General features: G+C 38.4%; 1 protein-coding gene across 7 annotated transcripts in view; it reads left to right on the top strand.

The window, feature by feature from the left end:
* The window catches only part of CNTNAP4 (contactin associated protein like 4), a 259,157-nt gene that overhangs the window by 158,590 nt on the left and 75,553 nt on the right, over nt 1-25,014 (top strand). For 4 of the 7 annotated variants that reach the window (XM_029204811.1, XM_029204816.1, XM_029204863.1 and 1 more), the window contains exons 7-10: nt 411-554; nt 3,654-3,915; nt 18,648-18,797; nt 24,505-24,676. In XM_029204811.1, coding sequence (XP_029060644.1) covers nt 411-554; nt 3,654-3,915; nt 18,648-18,797; nt 24,505-24,676 — 728 coding nt within the window. The remainder of the gene's footprint in view (nt 1-410; nt 555-3,653; nt 3,916-18,647; nt 18,798-24,504; nt 24,677-25,014) is intronic. The other 3 variants (XM_029204835.1, XM_029204855.1, XM_029204844.1) reach the window with 2 other exon arrangements.

Raw genomic sequence — 25,014 nt, 5'->3', positions numbered from 1 at the left:
ATTCATTAATAATCAGTTCAAATGCACAAATATCAATGTGTGCCAGAAATGTATATGAAACAAAATGTCATTGTAATTGGTAACATTGTTAAAGCTGCCAAGGTTTACCATGGATATAAAGATGTATTTTTCTTCAGCAACCAAAAAATATTGAAATCAGGTGTGATGAGCAACTTGTAAAAAATAATCAAGCTCTTGTGTAAGTGAAAACTGAATGCATATAAATTTGTTTCAAGATATGCATCTTAATTTTTTTTAATCTCCATTTGAAATTATCAATATGGCAGTGTAGGGTACTGAAAAATCGGTCTATCTGTGATGACTACAGCTATAGTTGCTAATCGTAATTATTTAAGCAGATTATCAAAAAATCACTAAACAATATTATTGATGCCATTTTTCTTTCTAAGATCAGCTTTGGAGGGATTCCAGCACCTGGAAAATCAGCGTCATTCCCCCATAAACATTTTCATGGGTGTTTAGAAAATCTCTATTATAATGGAGTGGATGTTATTGATTTGGCCAAGCAACGGAACCCACAGATCATCATTATGGTAAGACTTGAGTCTTCATGTGAACAAATGAGGAAAACTACACACAAAACAATTGCTTCATTTTGAATTCCCACTTGATGTGATGGTTTAGACTTTACTCTTGTTCCTTAAAAACATTTCTCTGCTTGGCAATATGCATGTAAGGGATGAATTCTATGTTAAAAATTTTAAATTCATAGGGCATGATTATTTTATATTTATATGAAGTAAAGCAGGCCTTTTTTTGGTGCAACTGATAATTTATTTTGTTGTGATATTATTACTCCCAGGAGACTAATTTCTCTTACTCTGTAATTTCCTTTATAAGTTACTCCCTGACACACTCTCTGAAGAAGCATACCAAGTTCCTGGAGTCAGATAACATCCATCTATATTAGAGAAGCATTTGAAAAATTTGTATTTTGCCATGGTCATTTATAACCAATAAAAGAAACTAATAGACTTTTACAAGATTGCATCTGCCAGTCTGTCCCAAGAGCAGTGCTGGTTAGGCTGCATTATACTCTAATTCTATGGAAATGCAGCAGAATTTAAATACAACTGTTATCGGTCAGGGTTCAGTCAGGGAAGCAGCACCACTGTGAGTTTAGGAACAAGGATCTATTTTAGGACTTGGATCTTAACAATCATCAGAGGCACTGGAAAGTGGAGCCCAGCTGTCTGGAGGAAGAGATGGAGCAGAGTGAAAGCCAGGACAAGCTGGAATAAACCAGCCCCTCTGTGATCCTCCCTCACTGGGCTTTATCACACACAGAAAACCTCTGGGGGAAAAACGGCCAGCCTTTCACTTCTGACTCATATCATGCAAGCTCCCTTTTTGGCTAACTTTTAACCAGAGCAAGACAAGAAAAGAGATTCTGTGAAACGTGGTTTCTAGCTTAACCAGCTTAATGACAGAAAAGCAGACACATCTATCCATTTGAATACATTTCTTTAATTGTTCAAAATTCAGAATATGTAAATGTAAGCTCATGTTGTGTCAGCAAAGCCCAAACCACATCATGGGATTATTTATTGCTTACAAAACATTTTATTCTTAATTCTCTGTGTGAATTGATAGTATTTATATGAGTACACCATCCAGCAAGATTTTTAAATAGTATTTTTTTAAAAAAAGGGAAAAGAATTTAAATGGAAAATAAAAATATTATAGAGAGATAGATGTGAGTGTTTCATTGCAAAATGAGTTTCCAGAAGCTGCTCATGCAGCTAGCACCCACTCTTCATTGCCAAGAGGATTTGCTGCTTGTAGAGTAGCAGACAGCTGTCCAAATGCAGCTGGTAAATGTTTCCATTTTTACCAGGTTTGTTAGTCTTATAATTGCCTTTACATTATGGGTCAGTTTATTTCACTCTTCTGCTTTTGTTATTTCATTCACTGGGGCAAGGTATTTGTCTGCAGTGAAAGCTAATTCACTTTTAACAGAATCACAGTATAGCCAAATGTTTTTGTTTAACCAAGACTAGTAGTTTAATTCCAATGTGTATTCTTCTAAATAAAGTGATTTCATTGACTTTTCAAATCTATATTTAGAAAATTTGTTGAAGATTATTTTCGGGTAAAATAAAAACATTTATCTTGATTTCTGAAGCCTGTTAAGGAACATTCTAATTATTTCTAAATAGTTCGGACCTTTACTTTTTTTTTTTAATCCTTAAATATGTATTTAACTCTAATAGCAAAATAATCCTTCATGTACAATATTTTAATGAAAATTCACGCAATTCTAATGTATCTTGAAGATCTACCTAAAAACCATTAGATAAGAAATAATACATGTAAATCTGATGACAAGCACATAATGATAAGAAAAAGACAAAAATGGTTCAAAAAAGAATGTAAGTACTACATTGTATTATGCAATGTTAAACCTAATAAAATGAAAAATAGGCAGAGGGTATGAACAGACCGTTCTGAGGAAAGTGAGTCCGGAAGAGCAACAAACTCATGAAAAATGCTTAGATATACTGTTAGGTAAATGCAAGAGAAATAAGAATGATACATCACTCTGGTATTTTGTTGTTGAACTTATGCAAATTTAAAAGATATATAATACCTATTGCTGTCAAGGATGTGGGGAAAAGCATATCTTTGTCAAGGATGTAGGAAAAGCATACCTTTGTATACTACTGTTGGAAATGTGGAGAATTTAACTTGTTTTGGTGGGCAGAGAAGAAGCTGGAAATATTTATTAAAACATGTAGATACAATAGTTCTTTATTTAGAACCCTCTTCTGCAGAACTGAAAATACCAGCACATAGAGAAGCATGCAGAGTTATTTATTCTTGCATTGTTCAGAGAGGCAAAACCTGGAAACAAAGTGAATATACATTAACAAGGAAACAGTTGACTAAAATTGGAACATTCACATAGTAAAATATTATGCAATCAATAAAAGTAGGAATTAGGCTTCTGCCAGATAACTCAAAGGGATTTCCGTAAGTTATTTGTTAATGATAAAATCATGATACAGTAAACAGCATAAAACATGGCTCCTATTTTAATAAAACAAATAATGCCTAGTGTGTAGGTATATGTATTCAAAACATATTTAGGTGTACGTGAATGTATGTATAAGTGAACACATAACTTAAACATGTATATACATATATATGTGTATATATATATATTTGTATATGTCAATGGAAACAGAGAGAATTATGAAAAAACATGGAAGGAAAACCAGTAGCTCATTAATGTTGGTTATGTTATGGGGTGGGTTAGAAGCCAAAGGCAGCAAAAGGGTGAAATAAGTGGGAAGAGAAAACAAAGTAAAACGTAAAAAAGAGTTGTTTTACATAAATTTTTTATTGAATTCAATTGCATTGAGTTAGATGCCTTTGTGAACTGAGAGATGGGGAGGAAATAATTTCACCCAGAAAACGCAGGGAAAGATTTGCCAGACCATGTATCCCTGGATTTGAAGAACCTTTAAGACATATGGCAAGGATTTGAATATTCATGTTGATAGCAATTTTTGTTGTTGTTTTAAATCAGGGGTAATTAGAGATTGATAAACAGCCTCTGTATTTCAGATTTTATCACTAAGGTGATGTGAGTGTCATTCTTAAAGCTTTTTCTTTTACTTTATTCTCAGGGAAATGTGTTGTTTTCTTGTTCAGAACCACAGTCTGTGCCTGTGACTTTTCTGAGCCCCAGGAGTTACTTAGCGCTGCCGGGCTCTTCCGGGGAGGACGAAGTTTCTGCCACTTTTCAATTTCGAACCTGGAATAAGGAGGGGCTACTGCTATTCAGTGAGCTTCAGCTGGTTTCAGGGGGTCTCCTCCTCTTTCTTAATGATGGAAGACTTAAGGTGAATCTCTACCATCCAGGAAAATTACCCAGTGACATCACAGCAGGTAATAAGTGTATTCCTGCAGGCAAAGTATATGCGTTTGAAAGATTTCCTTATCTCTCTGTCCCTTCTCCATAAAATTTTATGCTTAACCCAAAAATTAATATTTGTTTAACAAACGAATACTTGAGTTAATAAGATTATCTCTTCCTTAGAGGAACTCGATTCCGATTTTCTTTTAAATATGTCTTCAACACGAGCAGTTCTTATTAACCAAAATGATAGCTGTGGGGCAATAGAAATTTCCTTCCATGACCCTCTCGCCCAGTCCAGGTAAATCAATATATCCCGAGGAAATGTGTTCTGGGAAAAATATGACAGACTTTGAAATGGACCCCAAGTTTGCTGGGTATCTTCAGTGGAAGATGAGTCTTGTGTAACACAATTATTAGTCTTATCTGGTCTTTGAGAGATGGGGAGGGGTCTTTCTGGAATCTATAACTGTATCTCAATATTAGTGTGAATGTAAAACCTAAATATTTAGTCAAATTAACTTTACTTGTTGCTGTAGTTTGTGTGGTGTTGCATATATTTGGGGAGAAGATTTGTGTAAAGTCTCTCATTTGGGAACCAAATGGAATTCTCTGCACTTCTAGGCAATATGGTACCATTTTAATGACTAGAATATAATTAAAGAGACTGTATGAGTGTCTGGAAAATTGATGTCTAATTTAGGTCAGTGCTTTGGGTGAGGGATATTTTTGTCTCTTCATTAAAATTATACAATTCTTGACAAAGGAGCTCCATCACATTTTCATATATATGGAATAATACCCAAGCCAAGCAACTAGAGGTCACAGTGGGGTAAATTGCGACCTCAAGTTAATAAATGATCTTTAAAAACAATTTAAAGATGCCATTGTACTACTCATCTATATTAACTATGACCAAAATTAATAGAATATGACTGGGAGAGGAAAAAAAGTTAAAATACAGTCAGAAACCAAATATAAGAAACACAGGTATACAAGTGAATATGCCTAGTCTTTGTGTATCTATTTTGTTGTTCGTATATTGCTGTAGTTTAAATGTGGGAACTGAAACTTCAGTATCAATTATCATTTTTAAGAGGTACTGTGCTGGGACCTTTTAATGCAACACTCAAAATGTGGTAGATTTGCAGGCTTGACAAAAGGAAATAAAATAATCAGTGTCATATTACTAATTAATAGGCTCCCTAAAATGAGGGGCTAAAAATGTAAGCTTGCTATTAATGTGTAGTTTATTGTGATGTTATTTGACATCCTCTGGGGTGCTTATAGTCATAGCCTAATTTTCAGCATCTTAAAGAAGCTGCTTCAGTACAGCGTTATTGTACTGAGCCCCATGAAGCTAGTTCATTTCTAAACACTTTACAGGCATACAAATTTAATAAAATACTAGGTGTACGTCTATCTAGACTACCCCAAATGATTTTAAAAATTAATGTTTAAATCCGTGTACACTGTAATCTATTATGACATCATATGACTTTGTGTGACTGTGCCCATAGCTAATAACAAGGATCCTCGACAAAATATGAAAGTCAATATATTAAAATTGTTACACTTCAGATAACACAAGTAGGGCTTTACACACCAACTCCCCCATTCCCATCTTTCTAGTTTCTTTTAAAGTATTAATTTTTGCTAGTTTTGGTGAGGAAAGTACATTTTGCATTGGATGGTGGGCTATTTAAATGGTATGGGTGGGTGGTCCATTTGTTTCTCTCATAGGAGAAGACTTTCTCAGGTACAGTGTTCGATAATTAAATCAGTTGTCAGGTTGTATCATAATGACTCGGAAGAGAATGGATGACCTATTATTGGTGGGTGAGTATCATATACTAAATCATTCCATTCTATAAGGATGGCTCAATTTTTCTTTGCTACTGGAGATATAAATTATTAACCTTACAGGTTTTCAAAGCATAGAGTTTTTATGCTTTTTACAATGGAATAAAAATTTATATTATGTTGAGGAAGAATGGAATTGTGCAGATGTTTGAATTATCAGGCTAAATTTTTAATGTGATGTAGTTTTACAAATCGTCATTTGGAAAGGTTCAAAAATACTATGCCAGGGCTTCCCTGGTGGCGCAGTGGTTGAGAGTCCGCCTGCCGATACAGGGGACACGGGTTCGTGCCCCGGTCTGGGAAGATCCCACGTGCCGCGGAGCGGCTGGGCCCGTGAGCCATGGCCACTGAGCCTGCGCGTCCGGAGCCTGTGCTCCGCAACGGGAGAGGCCACAGCAGTGAGAGGCCCGCGTACCGCAAAAAAAAAAAAAAAAAAAAAAAAAATACTATGCCAGCCTCAGTCATTTTTGAAATATTAAGGATATTATAATAGTCTAAATCATAAGACATATTAGCAGCACTACAAAATCACTCATGACATAAAATGTTGTCCGTCTCTGTCACCTTCATAGATGGCAAAGCAAAAATCATTCCGATCAAGAACCTAATGAACAATACGGTTATATTTTCCTGTTTAAAACAAGTTATTTATTGTCAAATTTGAGATTGCTGCTATGAGTTTTACATTTCTGCTGTTGCTTTTGCCTAAAGGTGAAAATCAGGCCTGAAAACAAGCTTCTTGCTCCCATGGGCAGGGACTGGCAGATGCAGCCTTACAGCATTTGAGATGTTTCTTTTTAAACATCTTTATTGGAGTGTAATTGCTTTACAATGGTGTGTTAGTTTCTGCTGTATAACAAAGTGAATCACCTATACATAAGCATATATCCCCATATCCCTTCCCTCTTGCGTCTCCCTCCCACCCTCCCTATCCCACCCCTCTAGGTGGGCACAAAGCACCAAGCTGATCTCTCTGTGCTATGTGGCTGCTTCCCACTACCTATCTATTTTACGTTTGGTAGTGTATATATGTCCATGCCATTCTCTCACTTTGTCCCAGCTTACCCTTCCCCCTCCCCGTGTCCTCAAGTCCATTCTCTAGTAGGTCTGCATCTTTATTCCTGTCCTGCTCCTAGGTTCTTCATAACCTTTTTTTTTTTTTCCATATATATGTGTTAGCATACGGTATTTGTTTTTCTCTTTCTGACTTTCTTCACTCTGTATGACAGACTCTAGGTCCATCCACCTCACTACAAATAACTCAATTTCATTTCTTTTTATGGGTAAGTAATATTCCATTGTATATATGTGCCACATATTCTTTATCCATTCACCTGTCGATGGACACTTAGGTTGCTTCCATGTCCTGGCTATTGTAAACAGTGCTGCAGTGAACATTGTGGTACATGACTCTTTTTGAATTATGGTTTTCTCAGGGTATATGCCCAGTAGTGGGATTGCTGGGTCATATGGAAGTTCTATTTTTAGTTTTTTAAGGAACCTCCATACTGTTCTCCATAGTGGCTGTATCAATTTACATTCCCGCCAACAGTGCAAAAGGGTTCCCTTTTCTCCACACCTTCTCCAGCATTTATTGTTTGTAGATATTTGTGATGATGGCCATTCTGACCAGTGTGAGGTGATACCTCATTGTAGTTTTGATTTGCATTTCTCTGATGATTAATGATGTTGAGCATTCTTTCATGTGTTTGTTGGCAGTCTGTATATCTTCTTTGGAGAAATGTCTATTCAGGTCTTCTGCCCATTTTTGGATTGGGTTGTTTGTGTTTTTTATTGAGCTGCATGAACTGCTTATAAATTTTGGAGACTAATCCTTTGTCAGTTGCTTCATTTGCAAATATTTTCTCCCATTCTGTGAGTTGTCTTTTTGTATCGTTTATGGTTTCCTTTGCTATGCAAAAGCTTTTACGTTTCATTAGGTCCGATTTGTTTATTTTTGTTTTTAATTCCATTTCTCTAGGAGGCTGGTCAAAAAGAATCTTGCTGTGATTTATGTCATAGAGTGTTCTGCCTATGTTTTCCTCTAAGAGTTTGATAGTTTCTGGCCTTATATTTAGGTCTTTAATCCATTTTGAGTTTATTTTTGTGTATTGTGTTAGGGAGTGTTCTAATTTCATTCTTTTACATGTAGCTGTCCAGTTTCCCCAGCACCATTTATTGAAGAGACTTTTTTCCATTGTGTATTCTTGCCCCATTATCAAAAATAAGGTGATCATATGTGCATGCATTTATCTCTCGGCTTTCTATCCTGTTCCATTGATCTATATTTCTGTTTCTGTGCCAGTACCATACTGTCTTGATTACTATAGCTTTGTAGTATAGTCTGAAGTCCAGGAGCCTGATTCCTCCAGCTCTGTTTTTCTTTTCAAGAATGCTATGCCTATTCGGGGTCTTTTGTGTTTCCATACGAATTGTGAAATTTTTTGTTCTAGTTCTGTGAAAAATGCCATTGGTAGTTTGATAGGGGTTGCATTGAATCTGTAGATTGCTTTGGGTAGTGTAGTCATTTCCACAATGTTGATTCTTCCAATCCAAGAACGTAGTAGATCTCTCCATCTGTTGATATCATCTTTCATTTCTTTCATCAGTGTCTTATAGTTTTCTGTGTACAGGTCTTTTGTCTCCTTAGGTAGGTTTATTCCTAGATATTTTATTCTTTTTGATGTAATGATAAATGGGAGCATTTCCTTAATTTCTCTTTCAGATTTTTCATTATTAGTGTATAGGAATGCAAGAGATTTCTGTGCATTAATTTTGTATCCTGCTACTTTACCAAATTCATTGATTAGCTCTGGTAGTTTTCTGGTAGTATCTTTAGGATTCTCTTTGTATAGTATCATGTCATCTGCAAACAGTGACAGTTTTAATTCTTTTCCGATTTGGATTCCATTTATGTCTTTTTCTTCGCTGATTGCTGTGGCTAAAACTTCCAAAACTGTGTTGAATAATAGTGGTGAGAGTGGGCAACCTTGTCTTGTTCCTGATCTTAGTGGAAATGGTTTCAGTTTTTCACCATTGAGAACGATGTTGTCTCTGGGTTTGTCATATATGATCATTTTTATGTTGAGGTAAGTTCCCTCTATGCCTACTTTCTGGAGAGTTTTCATCATAAATGAGTACTGAATTTTGTCAAAAACTTTTTCTGCATCTATTGAGATTATCATATGGTTTTTATCCCTCAGTTTTTTAAAATGTTGTATCACATTGATTGATTTGCGTATATTGAAGAATCCTTGCATTCCTGGGATAAACCCCACTTGATTATGGTATATGATCCTTTTAATGTGCTGTTGGATTCTGTTTGCTAGTATTTTGCTGAGGATTTTTGCATCTATGTCCATCAGTGATACTGGCCTGTAGTTTTCTTTGTGACATCTTTGTCTGGTTTTGGTATCAGGGTGATGGTGGCCTCGTAGAATGAGTTTGGGAGTGTTCCTCCCTCTGCTGTATGTTGGAAGAGTTTGAGAAGGATAGGTGTTAGCACTTCTGTAAATGTTTGATAGAATTTGCCTGTGAAGCTATGTGGTCCTGGGCTTTTGTTCATTGGAAAATTTTTAATCACAGTTTCAATGTCAGTGCTTGTGATTGGTCTGTTTATATTTTCTATTTTTTCCTGGTTCATTGTCAGAAGGTTGTGCTTTTCCAAGAATTTGTCCATTTCTTCCAGGTTGTCCATTTTATTGACATATAGTTGCATGTAGTAATCTCTCATGATCCTTTGTATTTCTGCAGGGTCAGTTGTTACTTCTTTTTCATTTTTAGTTCTGTTGAGTCTTCTCCCTTTTTTTCTTGATGAGTCTGGCTAATGGTTTATCAATTCTGTTTAACTTTTCAAAGGACTGACTTTTAGTTTTACTGATCTTTCCTATTCTTTCCTTTATTTCTTTTTCATTTATTTCTGATCTGATCTTTATGATTTCTTTCCTTCTGCTAACTTTGGGTTATTTTTGTTCTTCTTTCTCTATTTGCTTTAGGTGTAAAGTTAGGTTGTTTATTTGAGATTTTTCTTGTTTTGTGAGGTAGGATTGTATTTCTATAAACTTCCTGCTTAGAACTGCTTTTGCTGCATCCTATAGGTTTTGGGTCATCGTGTGTTCATTGTCATTTCTTTCTAGGCATTTTTTGATTTCCTCTTTGAGTTCATCAGTGACCTCTTGGTTATTTAGTAGCATATTGTTTAGCCTCCATGTGTTTGTATTTTTTACAGTTTTTTTCCTGTAATTGATATCTAGTCTCCTAACATTGTGGTTGGAAAGGATACTTGATTCGATTTCAGTGTTCTTAAATTTACCAAGGCTTGATTTGTGACCCAAGATATCATCTTTCCTGGAGAATGTTCCATGAGCACTTGAGAAGACAGTGTATTCTGTTATTTTTGGATGGAATGTCCTATAAATATCAGTTAAGTCCATCTTGTTTAATGTATCATTTAAAACTTGTGTTTCCTTATTTATTTTCCTTTTGGATGATCTGTCCATTGGTGAAAGTGGGGTGTTAAAGTCCCCTACTATGGTTGTGTTACTGTCGATTTCCCCTTTTATGGCTATTAGCATTTGCGTTATTTATTGAGGTGCTCCTATGTTGGGTGCATAAATATTTTAAATTGTCATATCTTCTTCTTCAATTGATGCCTTGATCATTATGTAGTGTCCTTCTTTGTCTCTTGTAATAGTCTTTATTTTAAAGTCTATTTTGTCTGATATGAGAATTGCTACTCCAGCTTTCTTTTGATTTCCGTTTTTGTGGAATATCTTTTTCCATCCCCTCACTTTCACTCTGTATGTGTCACTAGGTCTGAAGTGGGTCTCTTGTAGAAAGCATATGTACGGGTCTTGTTTTTGTATCCATTCATCCAGTCTATGTCTTTTGGTTGGAGCATTTAATTCATTTACATTTAAGGTAATTATGGATATGTATGTTCCTATTACCATTTTCTTAATTGTTTTGGGTTTGTTTTTGTAGGTCTTTTCCTTCGCTTGTGTTTCCTGCCTAGAGTAGTTCCTTTAGCATTTGTTGTAAAGCTGGTTTGGTGGTGCTGAATTCTCCTAACTTTTGCTTGTCTGTAAAGGTTTTAATTTCTCCATCGAATCTGAATGAGATCCTTGCTGGGTAGAGTAATCTTGGTTGTAGGTTTTTCCCTTTCCTCACTTTAAATATGTCCTGCCACTCCCTTCTGGCTTGCAGAGTTTCTGCTGAAAGATCAGCTGTTAACCTTATGGGGATTCCCTTGTATGTTATTTGTTGCTTTTCCCTTGCTGCTTTTAATATTTTTTCTTTGTATTTAATTTTTGATAGTTTGATTAATGTGTCTCAGCATGTTTCTCTTTGGGTTCATCCTTTATGGTACTCTTTTTGCTTCCTGTACTTGACTGACTATTTCCTTTCCCATGTTAGGGAAGTTTTCGACTATAATCTCTTCAAGTATTTTCTCAGACCCTTTCTTTTCCTCTTCTTCTTCTGGGAGCCCTGTAATTTGAATATTGGTGTGTTTAATGTTGTCCCAGAGGTCTCTGAGACTGTCCTCAATTCTTTTCATTCTTTTTTATTTATTCTGCTCTGCAGTATTTACTTCCACCATTTTATCTTCCAGCTCACATATCCGTTCTTCTGCCTCAGTTATTCTGCTATTGATTCCTTCTAGAGTATTTTTAATTCCAGTAATTGTGTTGTTCATCACTGTTTGTTTGCTCTTTAGTTCTTCTAGATCTTTGTTAAATGTTTCTTGTATTTTCTCCATTCTGTTTCCGAGATTTTGGATCATCTTTACTATCCTAACTCTGAATTATTTTACAGGTAGGTTGCCTATTTTATCTTCGTTTATTTGGTCTTGCGGGTTTTTACCTTGCTCCTTCATCTGTAACATATTTTTTTGTTGTTTCTTTTTTTTTTTTGGTGGGTGGTGCTGTATTCCTGTCTTACTGGTTGTTTGTCCTGAGACGTCCAGCACTGGAGTTTGCAGGCAGTTGGATAGAGTCAGGTCTTGGTGCTGAGATGAGGACCTCCGGGAGGCCTCATTCCTATTAATATTCCCTGGGGTCTGAGGTTCTCCATTAGTCCAGAGGTTTGGACTCTGAGCTCTCACCACAGGATCTTGGGCAGGACCTGTGACCTGGAAACCAAGATCCCACAAGCTTCACGGTGCAGTTAAAAAAAAAAGAAGAAAGAAAGGCACAGTACAATATCAAAGAATAAAATAGAAAATAAAATTAGAAAGATAAAACATATATTAGGAAAAATAAAACTATAATTGAAACAACTTCAACAAGGTAAAATACAACCACAACAGGAAAAAAAAAAAAAAAAAAGCCCTGGCTATGCCGGGGGTGTTTAGGTGGGGGTGGAACTCTAGGCAGGGGGGGGGTTTAGGGTGGGGTGGGTCCTAGGCGGTTAGGGGAGTGACGTTTGAGCATGGGGCGGGGCCTAGGCTCAGGACCTAGGTAGCTGGAAAAGTCCCTTGGAGGCGGGGCCTAGGTGGGGTGACATTCAAGCATGGGGTGGGGTGTCTACTTAGGACTTGGGGAGGGGGAGAGGCAGCACATCCAAAGGAGGGCCTCTGGAGTGTGGGGTTCCGGAGTTTGGAGGTAGGGCCCTGAGTGAGGGTGTGTGGGTGGGGTTTAGGCCCAGCTCATTGGACGGGGTCTCCCAGTATAGAGGTGGGTCCCTGGGTGGGGGTGTGGGGGCGGGGCTTGGGCTCTGTGCGCAGGAGGGAGGCAGAGGATTAGGCCTGGGAGCCCAGCAGCCTTCCTGATGCCTAAGTGGACAGGGGACGCACTGGCCACGTTCTCTTCTGTTCCTCCGTGCCCCTCCCCCACCTTCTCTCCCAGGTTCTCGCCCCCTAACGGGGGTGGGTACCACTTGGTGTAGGAGCTCCTCACCTCCCCCAGCCGCCCCTCAGGGGTGCCGGTCCTGGAGGTCCGGCCTTTACTTTTACTCCGCCTTGCCTTCCTCCCACTCCCTCAGGACCTGCACAGCTGGAGGGGGCCTCTGTGGGCAGAGGATCAGGCCTGGGTCTTCAGCAGCCTCCCAGGGGCCCACGTGGGCATGGTAAACCTGGCCATGCTCCCTTTTGATCCTCTGCCGTCCCAGTGGTTCCCCAATTTCCCCTTTCGGGCGTGGGATCCCCTCCCCTCCCACAGCCAGCCCTCAGGGGCGCCCATCTCATCCTGCCTCCACTTCTCCTCCCCCTTCACTACCCCCACACCCCACGTCCTACCCAGTCACTGGGGGTTCCTCCCGTTCCCTTAGGTGTCCGTGGTCCCCCACCAGTACCTGGTAGGTACCCTAGTTGTGAGGAGACGCGAATTCCACATTCTCCCAGTATGCCATCTTGACTCCGCCTATGAGATGCCTCTGCATGTTTCAGTTACTAGGCCTTCGTGATTCTTGTGGCCCTGGCAATGGGACTGCCGTCTTGATTTGCCTCACCCAGGAGAAGCCATTTTTAAAGTTCCCCCTTCTTCCCTTTCACTGTTGGAGTATTCCTGCTTTTCACCTTAGAACCCCATCGCTCCCTGAAAGTCCCACTTTCCCCTAAAGTGATTGGCAGCATTGACCTCCATATTTTCCTCTTGGCAAGAGCAATCTGGTGTCATGGATCTTTAATTCTGGTTAGTGGCTATAGTTAGTGAATATAGGAATGTCTGGCACAGTTTCAGAGCACTAAAAGTTACTTGGAACAGGCAAATTCCTTCAGTTGCTCCTTGAGTAATGGCCTTTGTTTAATTGCCTTTTGCTTCTTTGCAAAGAATCTACCCTATATAGCAGGTTTGTTTTTTTTTTTCCCCCTTTACACATCCTACTTCATGGATGCCTGTTATAATCTTATGAAAGAGTGATGGTAGCTAAAGTGTCACAATATTTCTGTAGCAGTTTAAGACTGGTCCCTGATTTTATATACAAGGAGCAGAGATAAACCTTTTTCCTCCTCCTATATTTTGTGTGTCTATGTGTTTTGGGGCCTGAGAGGGAGGCAAAAAGAGAGAAGGAGAGAGAGAGAGAAAAGAAAAGAGGAGGAGAAGGAGAAGAAGGGGAGAGGGAGGAGGTTCTTGTAAAGGAGCCCACATTCTCCTGCCGCCTGCACTTGCAAATCTTTCCATTTATTCTTCTGTTCTTCCAGCTGGAGGTGTCAATGGTTTCTACCCAGAGACCACAGTGATCATACCTGCAATCAAACAGTTTGGGTTTGTTGCTTATTGCAACAAGGAGAACCCTCACCCAGGGGAACCATGGAAGAGTCTCATTACAAAGGCGTTAAGGATGACTTATCATAGGATTTTAGGTTGAGTTAGCTGTTTTGCGTGGGGGGTTCAAGGAAATGGAAAATTGCTTGGGATTAAATGCTGCCAGGAGGTGAGGGTAACTGGTTAAGTATCTTTGTAAGTATTATTTAGAAGGATGGAGGAATAAAATAAGGCTAAATCTGTATTTGATTTAAAAAGTATTTTTGTGGTTTGCACAGTAGCCTTGCTTCTGTCTGTGCTTAAACCAGTTTGTAAAGTACTTTTGGGGTTTGTTTTGGGGGGTTTTTTTTGGTCCCAGTTCATTGTAGTGATAGAGTGACCTTGTCTAATATTGATGTTCTCTGAGCTTGTTTATGCCCAGTGGGAGAACACCAAGACCTAGCTCTGGATGCCCACCAGCATCTCATACCACCGAGGCCTCCCTGAGAGTACCAGGCCACTAGCCCCTAGCTCGTAGGGGCTGCTTTGTCTTTCTCATAGTTAATTGTTTAACATGAGCAAAACAATAACATGAGCAAAACCTGTCGTGCAGGCCGAGAAGAGTGTGGGTTTTGGAATCAGCTCACCAGCTGGATACTTCCTTGGGTGATTTGTTTTTCCTCTTGAGGTTTATTTTCTCCATATTTAAAATGAGAATAACAGTAGTAATGTTGAAGATTAAATGACACGATGCATATAAAGCACGCAGTACCTGTTATGAATAATAGTCACTAAAACTGTTATTATTTTATTATTATTATACCAACAACATATCCCTTCCCCTACCTTTGAAAGTTGTGAGTGTTGGGAGTCGTGTACTAGAATTAGCATTTAGTTACCTTATACCATGAATCAGAAAAAATACAAATTCTGCAATTCCTCCTTTTCTTCCCCTCTTTCACCATGATGTGGCCTTGGAAAGGGGCTCACTTCTCATCAGACATTAAAGTGGAAGGAGCTGTAGATTTAAAAGAAAAATAGAATCCAATTTAAAAATTATCCTTTTTATTATGTAGAGTTAGGTGAAATGAATTAAATGGGTCTTTCATTATTTAATTTGAGCAATAAATCCCATTGACAGGTAATAAAAGTCTGCTCATCGTAAGCAAGCGCTGTCTGTTACAAATGAGGCTCAAGAATAGCTTTCTGAAGTTCCCCCCGCAAACACAGCGCAACTTCGTAACCCGCAAGCTGGGCAAATGGGTGCATTTAACTCTGTCACATCGCAGAATGGCTGTCCTGACAGACTTTTGTCTGTGTAGCTTTGCTTCCACCATTTGTCCTAGGGTTCTATCCGTCCGTTTTTTTTTTTAATAATTTTCTTTTTCTTAATATTTTTTATTTCAATAACTTTATTTTATTTTACTTTATCTTCCTTCCTTCCTTCCTCCCTCCCTCCCTCCCTTCCTTCCTTCCTTCCTTCCTTCCTTCCTTCCTCCCTTCCTCCCTTCCTCCCTTCCTCCCTTCCTCCCTTCCTCCCTTCCTCCCTTCCTCCCCTCCTTCCTTCCTTCCTTTCCTCCTTTAGACGACGAATCATCCCAAATTGAGGAGGTGGACTTTGAGGGCAAGATTTATGATTTTTGTTCTTAACTTGTTCAGACTTGTGTTCTTAATCTAAATTAGCTTCTGTATTGACAGAAGATGTCCCCAAGCCTTTGACTTTATCCTGCTGCAGCTACCCAGCAGCTACCTGGAGCACTGCTACTCAGAGTGTGCTCCTTGGAATATACTGGTTCACTGAAATACTTATTACCAAGATAAGTACAAAAATTGAGAGTAATCTCCTAGAAACCGTTATAGCAAGAAGGTATTGCCACACCTTCTAAGCATATGGTCAGTGGGCTTGCATTTTATATATCTTCTTTCTTTAATGTTTCAGTCATTCATTTTTATTGAATTTTATAAAAGTATCAGTCTGCAGTAGATCAGAAAAGAAAATGTCCATAACCGCAGGTAGTTTGATGAGCACCGTCCCAGGCCAATGGAAAGCCTAAGATGAGATAACAGAAGCAGAGCCTTGTATCCAGGCACATCCGAGCTTTGAGGAAGAGATGGTGGGAGATGCAGGGTGGGGTGAGGAGGGTGGGAAGTGTTCGTCCGTGTGACGCAAAACTCAGTACAAGGATTTTCGCTCTAAACGTATCCTCTTAAAGGAAGCACAGGATGACAAATTTGGGACATTTGATTTATTTTAGTCCAGTCTCATATCGTCAGGGATTATATAACTCTATTCAGCCGTCTATTTCAGAGTCCACTCTTAGAAAATGTGTCTAAAAGTATCTAGCCTACATTCTTCGTTTTTCAGTTTTTAGGTCTTTCTCATTATCTTTCACAAACCAAATCAGAATTGGGTCTTTGGAAATCTTTTTTGCTTCATGGATATAATTTAAAAATAAGCTTTGGTGCCCAGGATGGAATTTGTGTTATACTAAATGAGTACAGGGCAAAGAGCTTCAGCATCTAATGGAGCTTCCATGCATTTTCTGTCTGAAAGCTTGTGGTCAAAAATAGCTGGAGGGCTTCCCTGGTGGCGCAGTGGTTGAGAGTCCGCCTGCCGATGCAGGGGACGCGGGTTCGTGCCCCGGTCCGGGAGGATCCCATGTGCCGCGGAGCGGCTGGGCCCGTGAGCCATGGCCGCTGAGCCTGCGTGTCCGGAGCCTGTGCTCCGCAGCGGGAGAGGCCACAACAGTGAGAGGCCCGCATACAGCAAAAAAAAAAAAAAAAAAAAGAAAGAAAAAGAAAAATAGCTGGAGAAATAAAGAAATTGCACATAATATCAGGAAAGAGGCCCATGACTTTTAGATTTAATAGAGTACTTATATTTTTGCTCAGTAATTTGATCTGCAAAATCATACAGAGTTGACTATTCGGTGGATGTAAACCTTACTGGTTTGCCTACAATAGAGAGACTTAGATTCCACCTGTCTGCTGAGTATTCAAAACAGAACCTTTGTAGACTTAATTCCCTTTAAGAGGGAAAGGCTCCACCATCTCCTGGATTCATGACACTGGGACTGCCTTAGGAGGGACTAGTGACTGTTTCTATAGGTGATAAGAAAACCTTGATTTTTGATTATAGCAATTTTTTATTATATATGTAAACTTGGAAAATACAGAAAAATTATAAAGAGAAGTAAAAACAACCACAGTTTTCTTTTATGCAAAAATTACTGTTTATATGTAGAGATATTTCCTTTTAGCCCTTTCCCATATTTATATAAAATTAGGAATATAATTAGAATTGTATGTGTAGAGTCGATTCTCAATACTTGCAATAGTTATGTTCTCTGAAGTTGCTGTGAACATGGAATTAGCAAATACTAAACCATTATTCCCAGGGGAAATACAGGGTTAGGTTCCTGTGAGCCTGTGGTGGCAACATTTTTGTCTACCTATCAACAGAACCTTGTATGTATGATTGTGTTTGAAGACACGTTATTCAGTATTTATTATTGATTCACCAACATTGAATTCGTGGCCTACAGGACTCTAACTCATGCCTGAATGAAGTTTATCCATCACATTTATTTTCTCCATAAGGCAAATCATAGCATTCTTGCACTTAAGAACACTAGACAGCCCTTCATCACTGTGCCAGGGGGCCTTTTAAACAGCAAAATCACCAACAAAAAACACAAAAATGTGAAGACAGGTTTACATGTGAGAGCAGAAAGAAGAAGTTTTGCCTTACTTGACCTCAGCTAGAAGCATGCATGTCAGTCAACTCAAATTTTTCTCTGCTCTGTGCATTTCTGTGCCTGACCCCAAAAGTGCCCTGAGTATTCATTTGGAAACTACCAATAAATTATGGCAACTGGTTGAACTTGCAAATACAAAATCTGAAAGTTATTATGATCAGCTGTGTAAATATGGTTTTACACGCTGCTTTATTTTTTAACTTTGCATTATACCAGTAGGCTTTCAGCATGCATTATAATCTCTTCAAATGTTTTTGTAATGATTGACTTCATATACTTTGCTAAATATTCTAGTCTCACAAAAAATGACTACAGCAAAGTGTAAAAGAGCAGATAAATCATTTATTGGGTATAAACTAGAATTTTGGAAAATATCTGTGCTCTTCCCAAATCCCTCCTTTTAAAAGGTAAATTACATGGTGGAAGCTGAAAATTAGCCCATGCCAAATAAGATTTGAACCATTGAAAGATTTTAACCATTCAGGATTGTCCAAAGTTGAGTTAGAATTTTGTTCTCTCTATTGAGGCCCCAAGAAAGGAAGATAATCATGCACTATTTCCACATAGAGGGTGCTGATTGCCCACTGACCTCCCTTTCCTCTCTCCCTTCTTCTTTTCTTTTATTAATAGTTGTGAGGGATTCCCTGGTGGCACAGTGGTTGAGAGTCCGCCTGCCGATGCAGGGGACACGGGTTTGTGTCCCGGTCCGGGAGGATCCCACATGCCGCAGAGCGGCTGGGCCTGTGAGCCATGGCCGCTGAGCCTGCGCGTCCAGAGCCTGTGCTCCGCAGCGGGAGAGGCCACAACAGTGAGAGGCCCGCGTATCGCAAAAAAAAAAAAAAAAAAAAAATAGTTGTGAGTGCTGCCCTTGATTGAGTGATGTGTACATTGCTATTTCTAACCAACTGCTTACAATGTTCACTGTTAAGAGGTATCTCTTTTAACTAATTTTACCTCCCCCAGGTGTTGGATTAAATGATGGGCAGTGGCATTCCGTCTCTTTGTCTGCCAAAAGGAGTTACCTGAGCGTGGTGGTGGATGGCCAAGTGGCTTCTGCATCTCCTTCCCTGGGGCCTGAGCAGATTTATTCAGGGGGCACCTCTTATTTTGGAGGTAAGAGAAACGGTTGCTCCATATGGGCAGTTGAACCATGTTCGCAGTCACTTGCCCTATGTCTTAAAGTCATCGTGTTTTAACCAGTGCGAATATTATGGAATAATTTCTCACTTTCTTTGAACATGGAAATGTTGAGTAGATCACGATGATTAATTGTAACCTAAAATGCATTTCTTTGAGGTGGACTGACTTATGTTTATGATTTCTATAATGAGATTGCTTGCAAGTAGACCATGCTCTTCAGTTCTTACTTTCAAATTTTGTTATATTTTCCTAATGTTGAATGGCCTTACATGTATGTCTTTTTCAGATTTTATGGGCTCATTGCATTGCACTGTTTTCCTGATCATGCCTCTTAGCTTTTCTAGAGCATTCTCATTGCTTTTCTGCTGCTCAGTGCAGGTCAATATTATGCCAGTGGACAAAAAATATAACTTAGTTAGCCCCAGAAGCCTCTTCTCACTGCTAAGTAATAACGCACTGATATAGTTGATAAAATGAAGGCATTAGCCTTCAGCACCAGGCCATCTCTCTTAAAGAACAAAAACAACTAAAATCTTCAAAAAGCAAACCTTGGAAGTGGAAATGAATCTTTAGCACTGGAAAATTAACATAAGACAATACTTAACATTAATTAGAAAGACAAAGTTGTAAAACTGTTAGTAAGACTTATTTTTAATCGTGACTTGAGGTGTTTCTTCTTGTTATTTTGAAATGTAATCATGACTTCTGTCTAGAATCACTTTTGAATTTGGTTGAAAGCCCAGCCTTCATTATTCATCAATAAGATACAAATCCCTTTCTAAGAATTGACAGTAAGTACACAGACCGTGAATCATTCATCTTATATTAAGAGTGAACAAACAAACCAAAAAACCCCTACCTAATCCATTACTGTGAGAGGCAGCATAATGCCAACAATCTTAAAAGATATAATTGCTTCCTTTAGGGTGATGTGTTCATTTATAAACCAAATGGTTTATAAAACCTTATGGAATATATGATTGATTTTATAGCAGTCCATAGGAACATGTTCCTTTAATACATGGTAGGATATACAAACAGTCCCTGACTTAGGATTTTTCAACTTTATGATGGTGCGAAGAAATACACATTCAACAGAAACCGTACTTTGAATTTTGATCTTTGCCGAGGCTAGTGACATGTGGAATAATACTCTCTCAGGATGCTGGGCAGTGGCAGCGAGCCACAGCTCCCAGTCACCCACGCAATCCCAAGGGTAGACAACAGATACACTTAAACCATTCTGTTCTCACACAACCAATCTGTTTTCACTTTCAGTACAGTATTCAATAAATTACGTGAGTATTCAACACTTTATTATAAAGTAGGGTTTGTGTTAGGTGATTTTGCCCAACTGTTGGCTAATGTAAGTGTCCTGAGCATGTTTAAGGTAGGCTGGGCTAAGCTATGTTTGGCAGGTTGGATATATTAAACACATTTTTGACTTAGGATATTTTCGACTTACAATGGGTTTATCAAGATGTAACCACATTGTAAGTCAAGGAAGATCTGTGTAGAACAACTTAATCTAGAGCTTTCACTTCAAAGGAAAAGATTTAGAAGCACCAAAAGAGGTAAGAAAAAACCCAAACATTTTGTTAAATGATGCAAAAAAGAGATGATAAAAATAACAGACTGCATAAAAGTGTAAGTAATGAAAATAGACTCATCATTCTTAAATTATTTTACACCCTTCATGTTCAGATTTAATGATGCCTATTTTTTGTACAAAATTTTGATTGATTTTTATTCATACTATAATATTTTATAATGAAATATATCACATGTGCACTCTGTAATTTTGCTTGTTTTTATTATGATACATATGATATACGCCATTTTAATTAAATGAACTTAATAATTTTTGAATAGTTTTAGATTTACCAGAGGGTTGCAAAGATACACTGGGAGTTGCCAAATAGCCCACACCCAGTTACTTCGTATTGTTCACATCTTACATCATATATACAATTTAAAGAATACTAATTATTATTTTTAAAATACACATCTGCACATGCATTTTCCAGCTTAAGAAAGATAACATTACCAACATCCATTTGTCACTCCATGATCATACCTCTTCATCTCCCCAGGTAGCCATCGTCTTGAATTGGGGTTTTATGCCTCCTGTCATGTTCTTTATGATTTGACATCTATGAAGGTATTCCTGAGTCCCTAAACAATATACTGTGAAAGCTTCCGTAATAAAATGCCAACTTCAGGGCTTTTATTTAAATAACCAATCTTAAGTTTACGTAGGCAACATCTCTGTTTATTCAATCATCTTCTCAGTTGGTGACCTTAAGTACCAGAGTATGTGTGATCTTGTCATGAGATTCTATTAATCACTAAGTATATACCCTGCAAGCCCCAGGGCACCGTGACATTTCCAGGGCTGCGAGCAAGGGTACAAAGGAAAGCAGGAGGCCTCCTGCTGCCACATTTCTCCCTCCTCCTCCCAGCCTTGTGCCTCCAGGACCTGGTAGAGGAGGTCCATCCTTCTGGAAGCTCAAGTAGGGCTTCTGGGGTGGGAATTCTGGATTCTGGGATGGGCTAGAGGGGAGCAGTTTCCAAGTGGGCACATCACCTTCCCCTGTGAGACCCCCTGTTGCCATGGGCAGAATTATGGCTGGAGGAGGGTTAGAATAGGGTCCCCTAAAGGGCAGGACTGGCTCAGGGGCTCATTGTCTGAGTGGTACTGGCAATGGGGTGACCAATGATGCCAAAATCTTGACTCTCCATGCACCAATGCCGAAAAGAAATATGGAGGCAGAGTTTTGGAGGAACGAGAAAATGTAGCTTTATTCTTTGCCGGGCAAAGAGAGGACACAGCAGCCCCCCACCCCCCACTCCCTGGGAATAGGAGAGATTTTATATCCTAATGAAGGTCTTGCTTTTTTTTTTTTCTTTTGCGAAATTTCAAAACAGCCACAGCTGGCGTCAGGCAACTTGGTAACTGGGGTTGGTCTTTTCTGAAGTTATTGGCCGGTGACCTTCTTTCTGAAACAAAGAATGCTACAAGGGAGTGTAAGGGAAGAAGAAAGCCAGGTGCAGAGTGTAATTCATACGGAGTCAGAGAGTACTCAGCTTTGTGAAGGAGAAGTCCAGCTACAAGTGTTGGTTAGTAGTAACAGCTAAAGAATAACCAAGACTGCTTAACTGTTTCAGGCCTGTTTATGTTGTTTCCCAGCCTGTTCACTGTTTCCTTATTTTCCTTGTTTATCAGAAAATAGAAGTCTCATTTTTATTTAAGAGAAGTCTTATTTCTATTTTTGCTGCACCACCAACTCTCCTGTTTTAGCACTGAAAGCCTGGAGTCCTGGGAACAGCCTCCCTGCTTCCCACCCCCAGAGCAAACTTGGCGGTTGGTCACCCTAGAAAACCTTCTCCGCTGTGTGGACGAGAGTCCCCTTTATTCCTAGGATCTGTTTTATCTAGATGGAGGGCTTTTTTTAGGTAGTTAATTTTTGGGCAGTCTGTCCCACCAGCCTGGGTTGTATTTGTTTTCTGTGTCAGTCTTGAGTGTGACTATTGAGAGAGTGGGCTGCCCGGAACTCACAGCATTCTGCATATACTGCCACACGCCACTCTTTGCCCATCATTGTTTACGTTTTCTCCCTCCTCAAATGTATGCCTTTCAAAAACTTACTGAGGTCAGCTTTTATCATTTATAAACTATAAAATTTAAATCTGGGTTCTCCAGATTGAGGATGGAGGAAAGTCTAACTTCTTTGTATTCCCCTATGCAATCTTTGTGCAATTGAATAACACACCGTGTAGCACAAGCTAGAGATACTAGACTGTGTGCAGAATCCTCACACTCCTGCTTGTATAAATCAGACATTATCCATCCAGTGAACTGGCTACGCCACCCTGAAGTCAAACCCGACGTCTTACTTCTGGTGCGTGCAGTGATCATTTATCTGCCATCTCAGAGGTGCTCAACATGCTGCCTGCCTCTAGTAATGGATCCATCCATTAATTCAGCATTAAAGTATTCCCTAGATGTCTTCATATTTTAGAACTTTCATCCCAAACCAGTTCAGTGCTGAATTTCTCTCTGCTGTTGCATTATATTAACCTGTGAATGTCTGTTATCATAGGCTAATGAGACTAACGTGGGTTGAACCCTACTTTGTTCTTTAGAATCTCTTGCTTATTAAACATTGTAGCCAGGAATGTGAAGGGCCTCATAATATGACCACTGTGCTCTCTGTAAAATTCCATGACCTCTCCTTGTGACTGTGAGTTTGCTTAGTTTTGTTCCCTATAGAGGCATACCGCACAATTTATTTTATTCTGAAATAGTTTGAAATGTGTCAGGAAACACCACCTGGAGAAAAGGAGGTTAGCAGCGCTGTTTATATTCCTGGCATATTGTAGCTGCCCCCAAATATTATTGAACCGCTCTCCTCTTGGTTTTTATTTTAACATTCTTAATTGGTTAATAAGTCATCTAGAAAACACATCCAGATCATGGTAACTGTATCCTATACCACAGAAGAATTTTAAGCCCTGGAAATGTGTGTAGAACCATGTACAATTAACTGATACTGAAAAAACTTTCATCCCCTTTTCTTGATATATTAAATTTAAAATTTCAGTCTCCGTTGCTTAAAATATAATATTTCAATGTGCCTGATAACAGTTTTAAGTATGAATCCTGGCCTTTCCTTGCTGGGTAAAAGTATTTTGTTAGGAAAAAAAAGCATTAAGGAGAAACATCCTCTGTCAAAATATTTAATTATAATGGAAATTCCCAGGTAGAAAACTAGCATGGATTGTACAGGCGTTAGGGAATTGCTGATTCATTTCTTATTCTTTGAAATTATATTAGTGGTTGACAACCATAACAGCAAAGAAAGATTAATGAAAAATACATAAGTATAATATATGTGTTCATACTCCATAAAATTGTTTATTTCACTTGGATAGAGAAACACTGAGAACATCATTAAACCCCAGACAAAAATGGTTAATATTATAGTTCTTTATTATTTAAATAATTAGAAACAGGTCTTAGATAAGTGTTAGAAAAAAAATCAATATAAATGGAACACTCCTTTATGAGGCAGAGAATAAATAAAGTCAAACAATGAAATGTTTTTGACATTAAGCCATTATGATTTATTAAAATGCATGTATATTTGGCTCTTATATGCATATGAAAAGTATTTAATTACATAAATAGTTGTAATTTTATTCCAAGTCGTCGTAACTCCTTTTCCGAATAGCCTTAAACACAAAGGTATTTCAGCATTATTGATTTATCTTTTCTTGTCTACAGTGCATGCTTTCATCCTTTATGCTCTTCTTTTTGCATCCCAAAAGACTAAGTTCCTGTGTTTGAGTTATATATAATTTAATACTGCTGAATGACATGTTCAGGATACTGGAGCTGATCTGTGTATTTCTAAAGTTGGGATCAAGTTAGTATCCTTGCACGTAATTATTATAACAGTAGTAATTTCCTATGAATCCTATGGTAATAAAGAGAAATACGTTTGTATGAATTGCTATTTGTAATTTAGATCAAATGAATGATGACTGCAGTAGGCTTTCCCCTCCATTTCAATTTAATAATCAAATGCCTATTTTAAAAATTTTTTTAGTGAAGATACTGAGTCCTGATTCATTATGCTGTATCCTGATCAACTTTGTATTGTTTTGTTTTTATCAGGTTGTCCTGACAACAGCTTTGGATCCAAATGTAAAAGTCCACTTGGTGGGTTTCAGGGATGTATGAGACTCATTTCTATCAATCACAAGATGGTAGATCTGATTTCAGTTCAGCAGGAGTCCCTTGGGAACTTCAGCGACCTTCAGATAGACTCATGTGGAATCACAGACAGGTAAAGGCAATCTCACTTCTTTAGTTTGACCTGTCCATTTTCAAACTTTTGGCAGCAGATTGAAATTTGTATGTAAAACAAACATTTTTCTCTCCTTTTTCTTACCATCATCTGTTCCACAGGAAAGAGATAATATTCACATTAGAAATAAGAAAATATTCTTTTAGTTTTATACTTCATATTTCCAGTGATAAAATTTAGCTAGAAGACATGTGACCATGTTATTTATATGTACAAATAGCTATCAGTTCACAAAAGGTGATGTTGCTATAATTTTAGAGGGGTATAAATGTATCAAAAATATATAATTAAACACAATAGCTTAGGATACCCTAACA

The sequence above is a fragment of the Monodon monoceros genome, unplaced genomic scaffold (genome assembly GCF_005190385.1).
Source record: "Monodon monoceros isolate NGI ecotype Baffin Bay Population unplaced genomic scaffold, NGI_Narwhal_1 Super_Scaffold_10, whole genome shotgun sequence".
NCBI lineage: Eukaryota > Metazoa > Chordata > Mammalia > Artiodactyla > Monodontidae > Monodon > Monodon monoceros.
The sequence above is the reverse complement of the archived record's forward strand: the minus strand, read 5'-3'. Positions and strand labels throughout refer to the sequence as shown.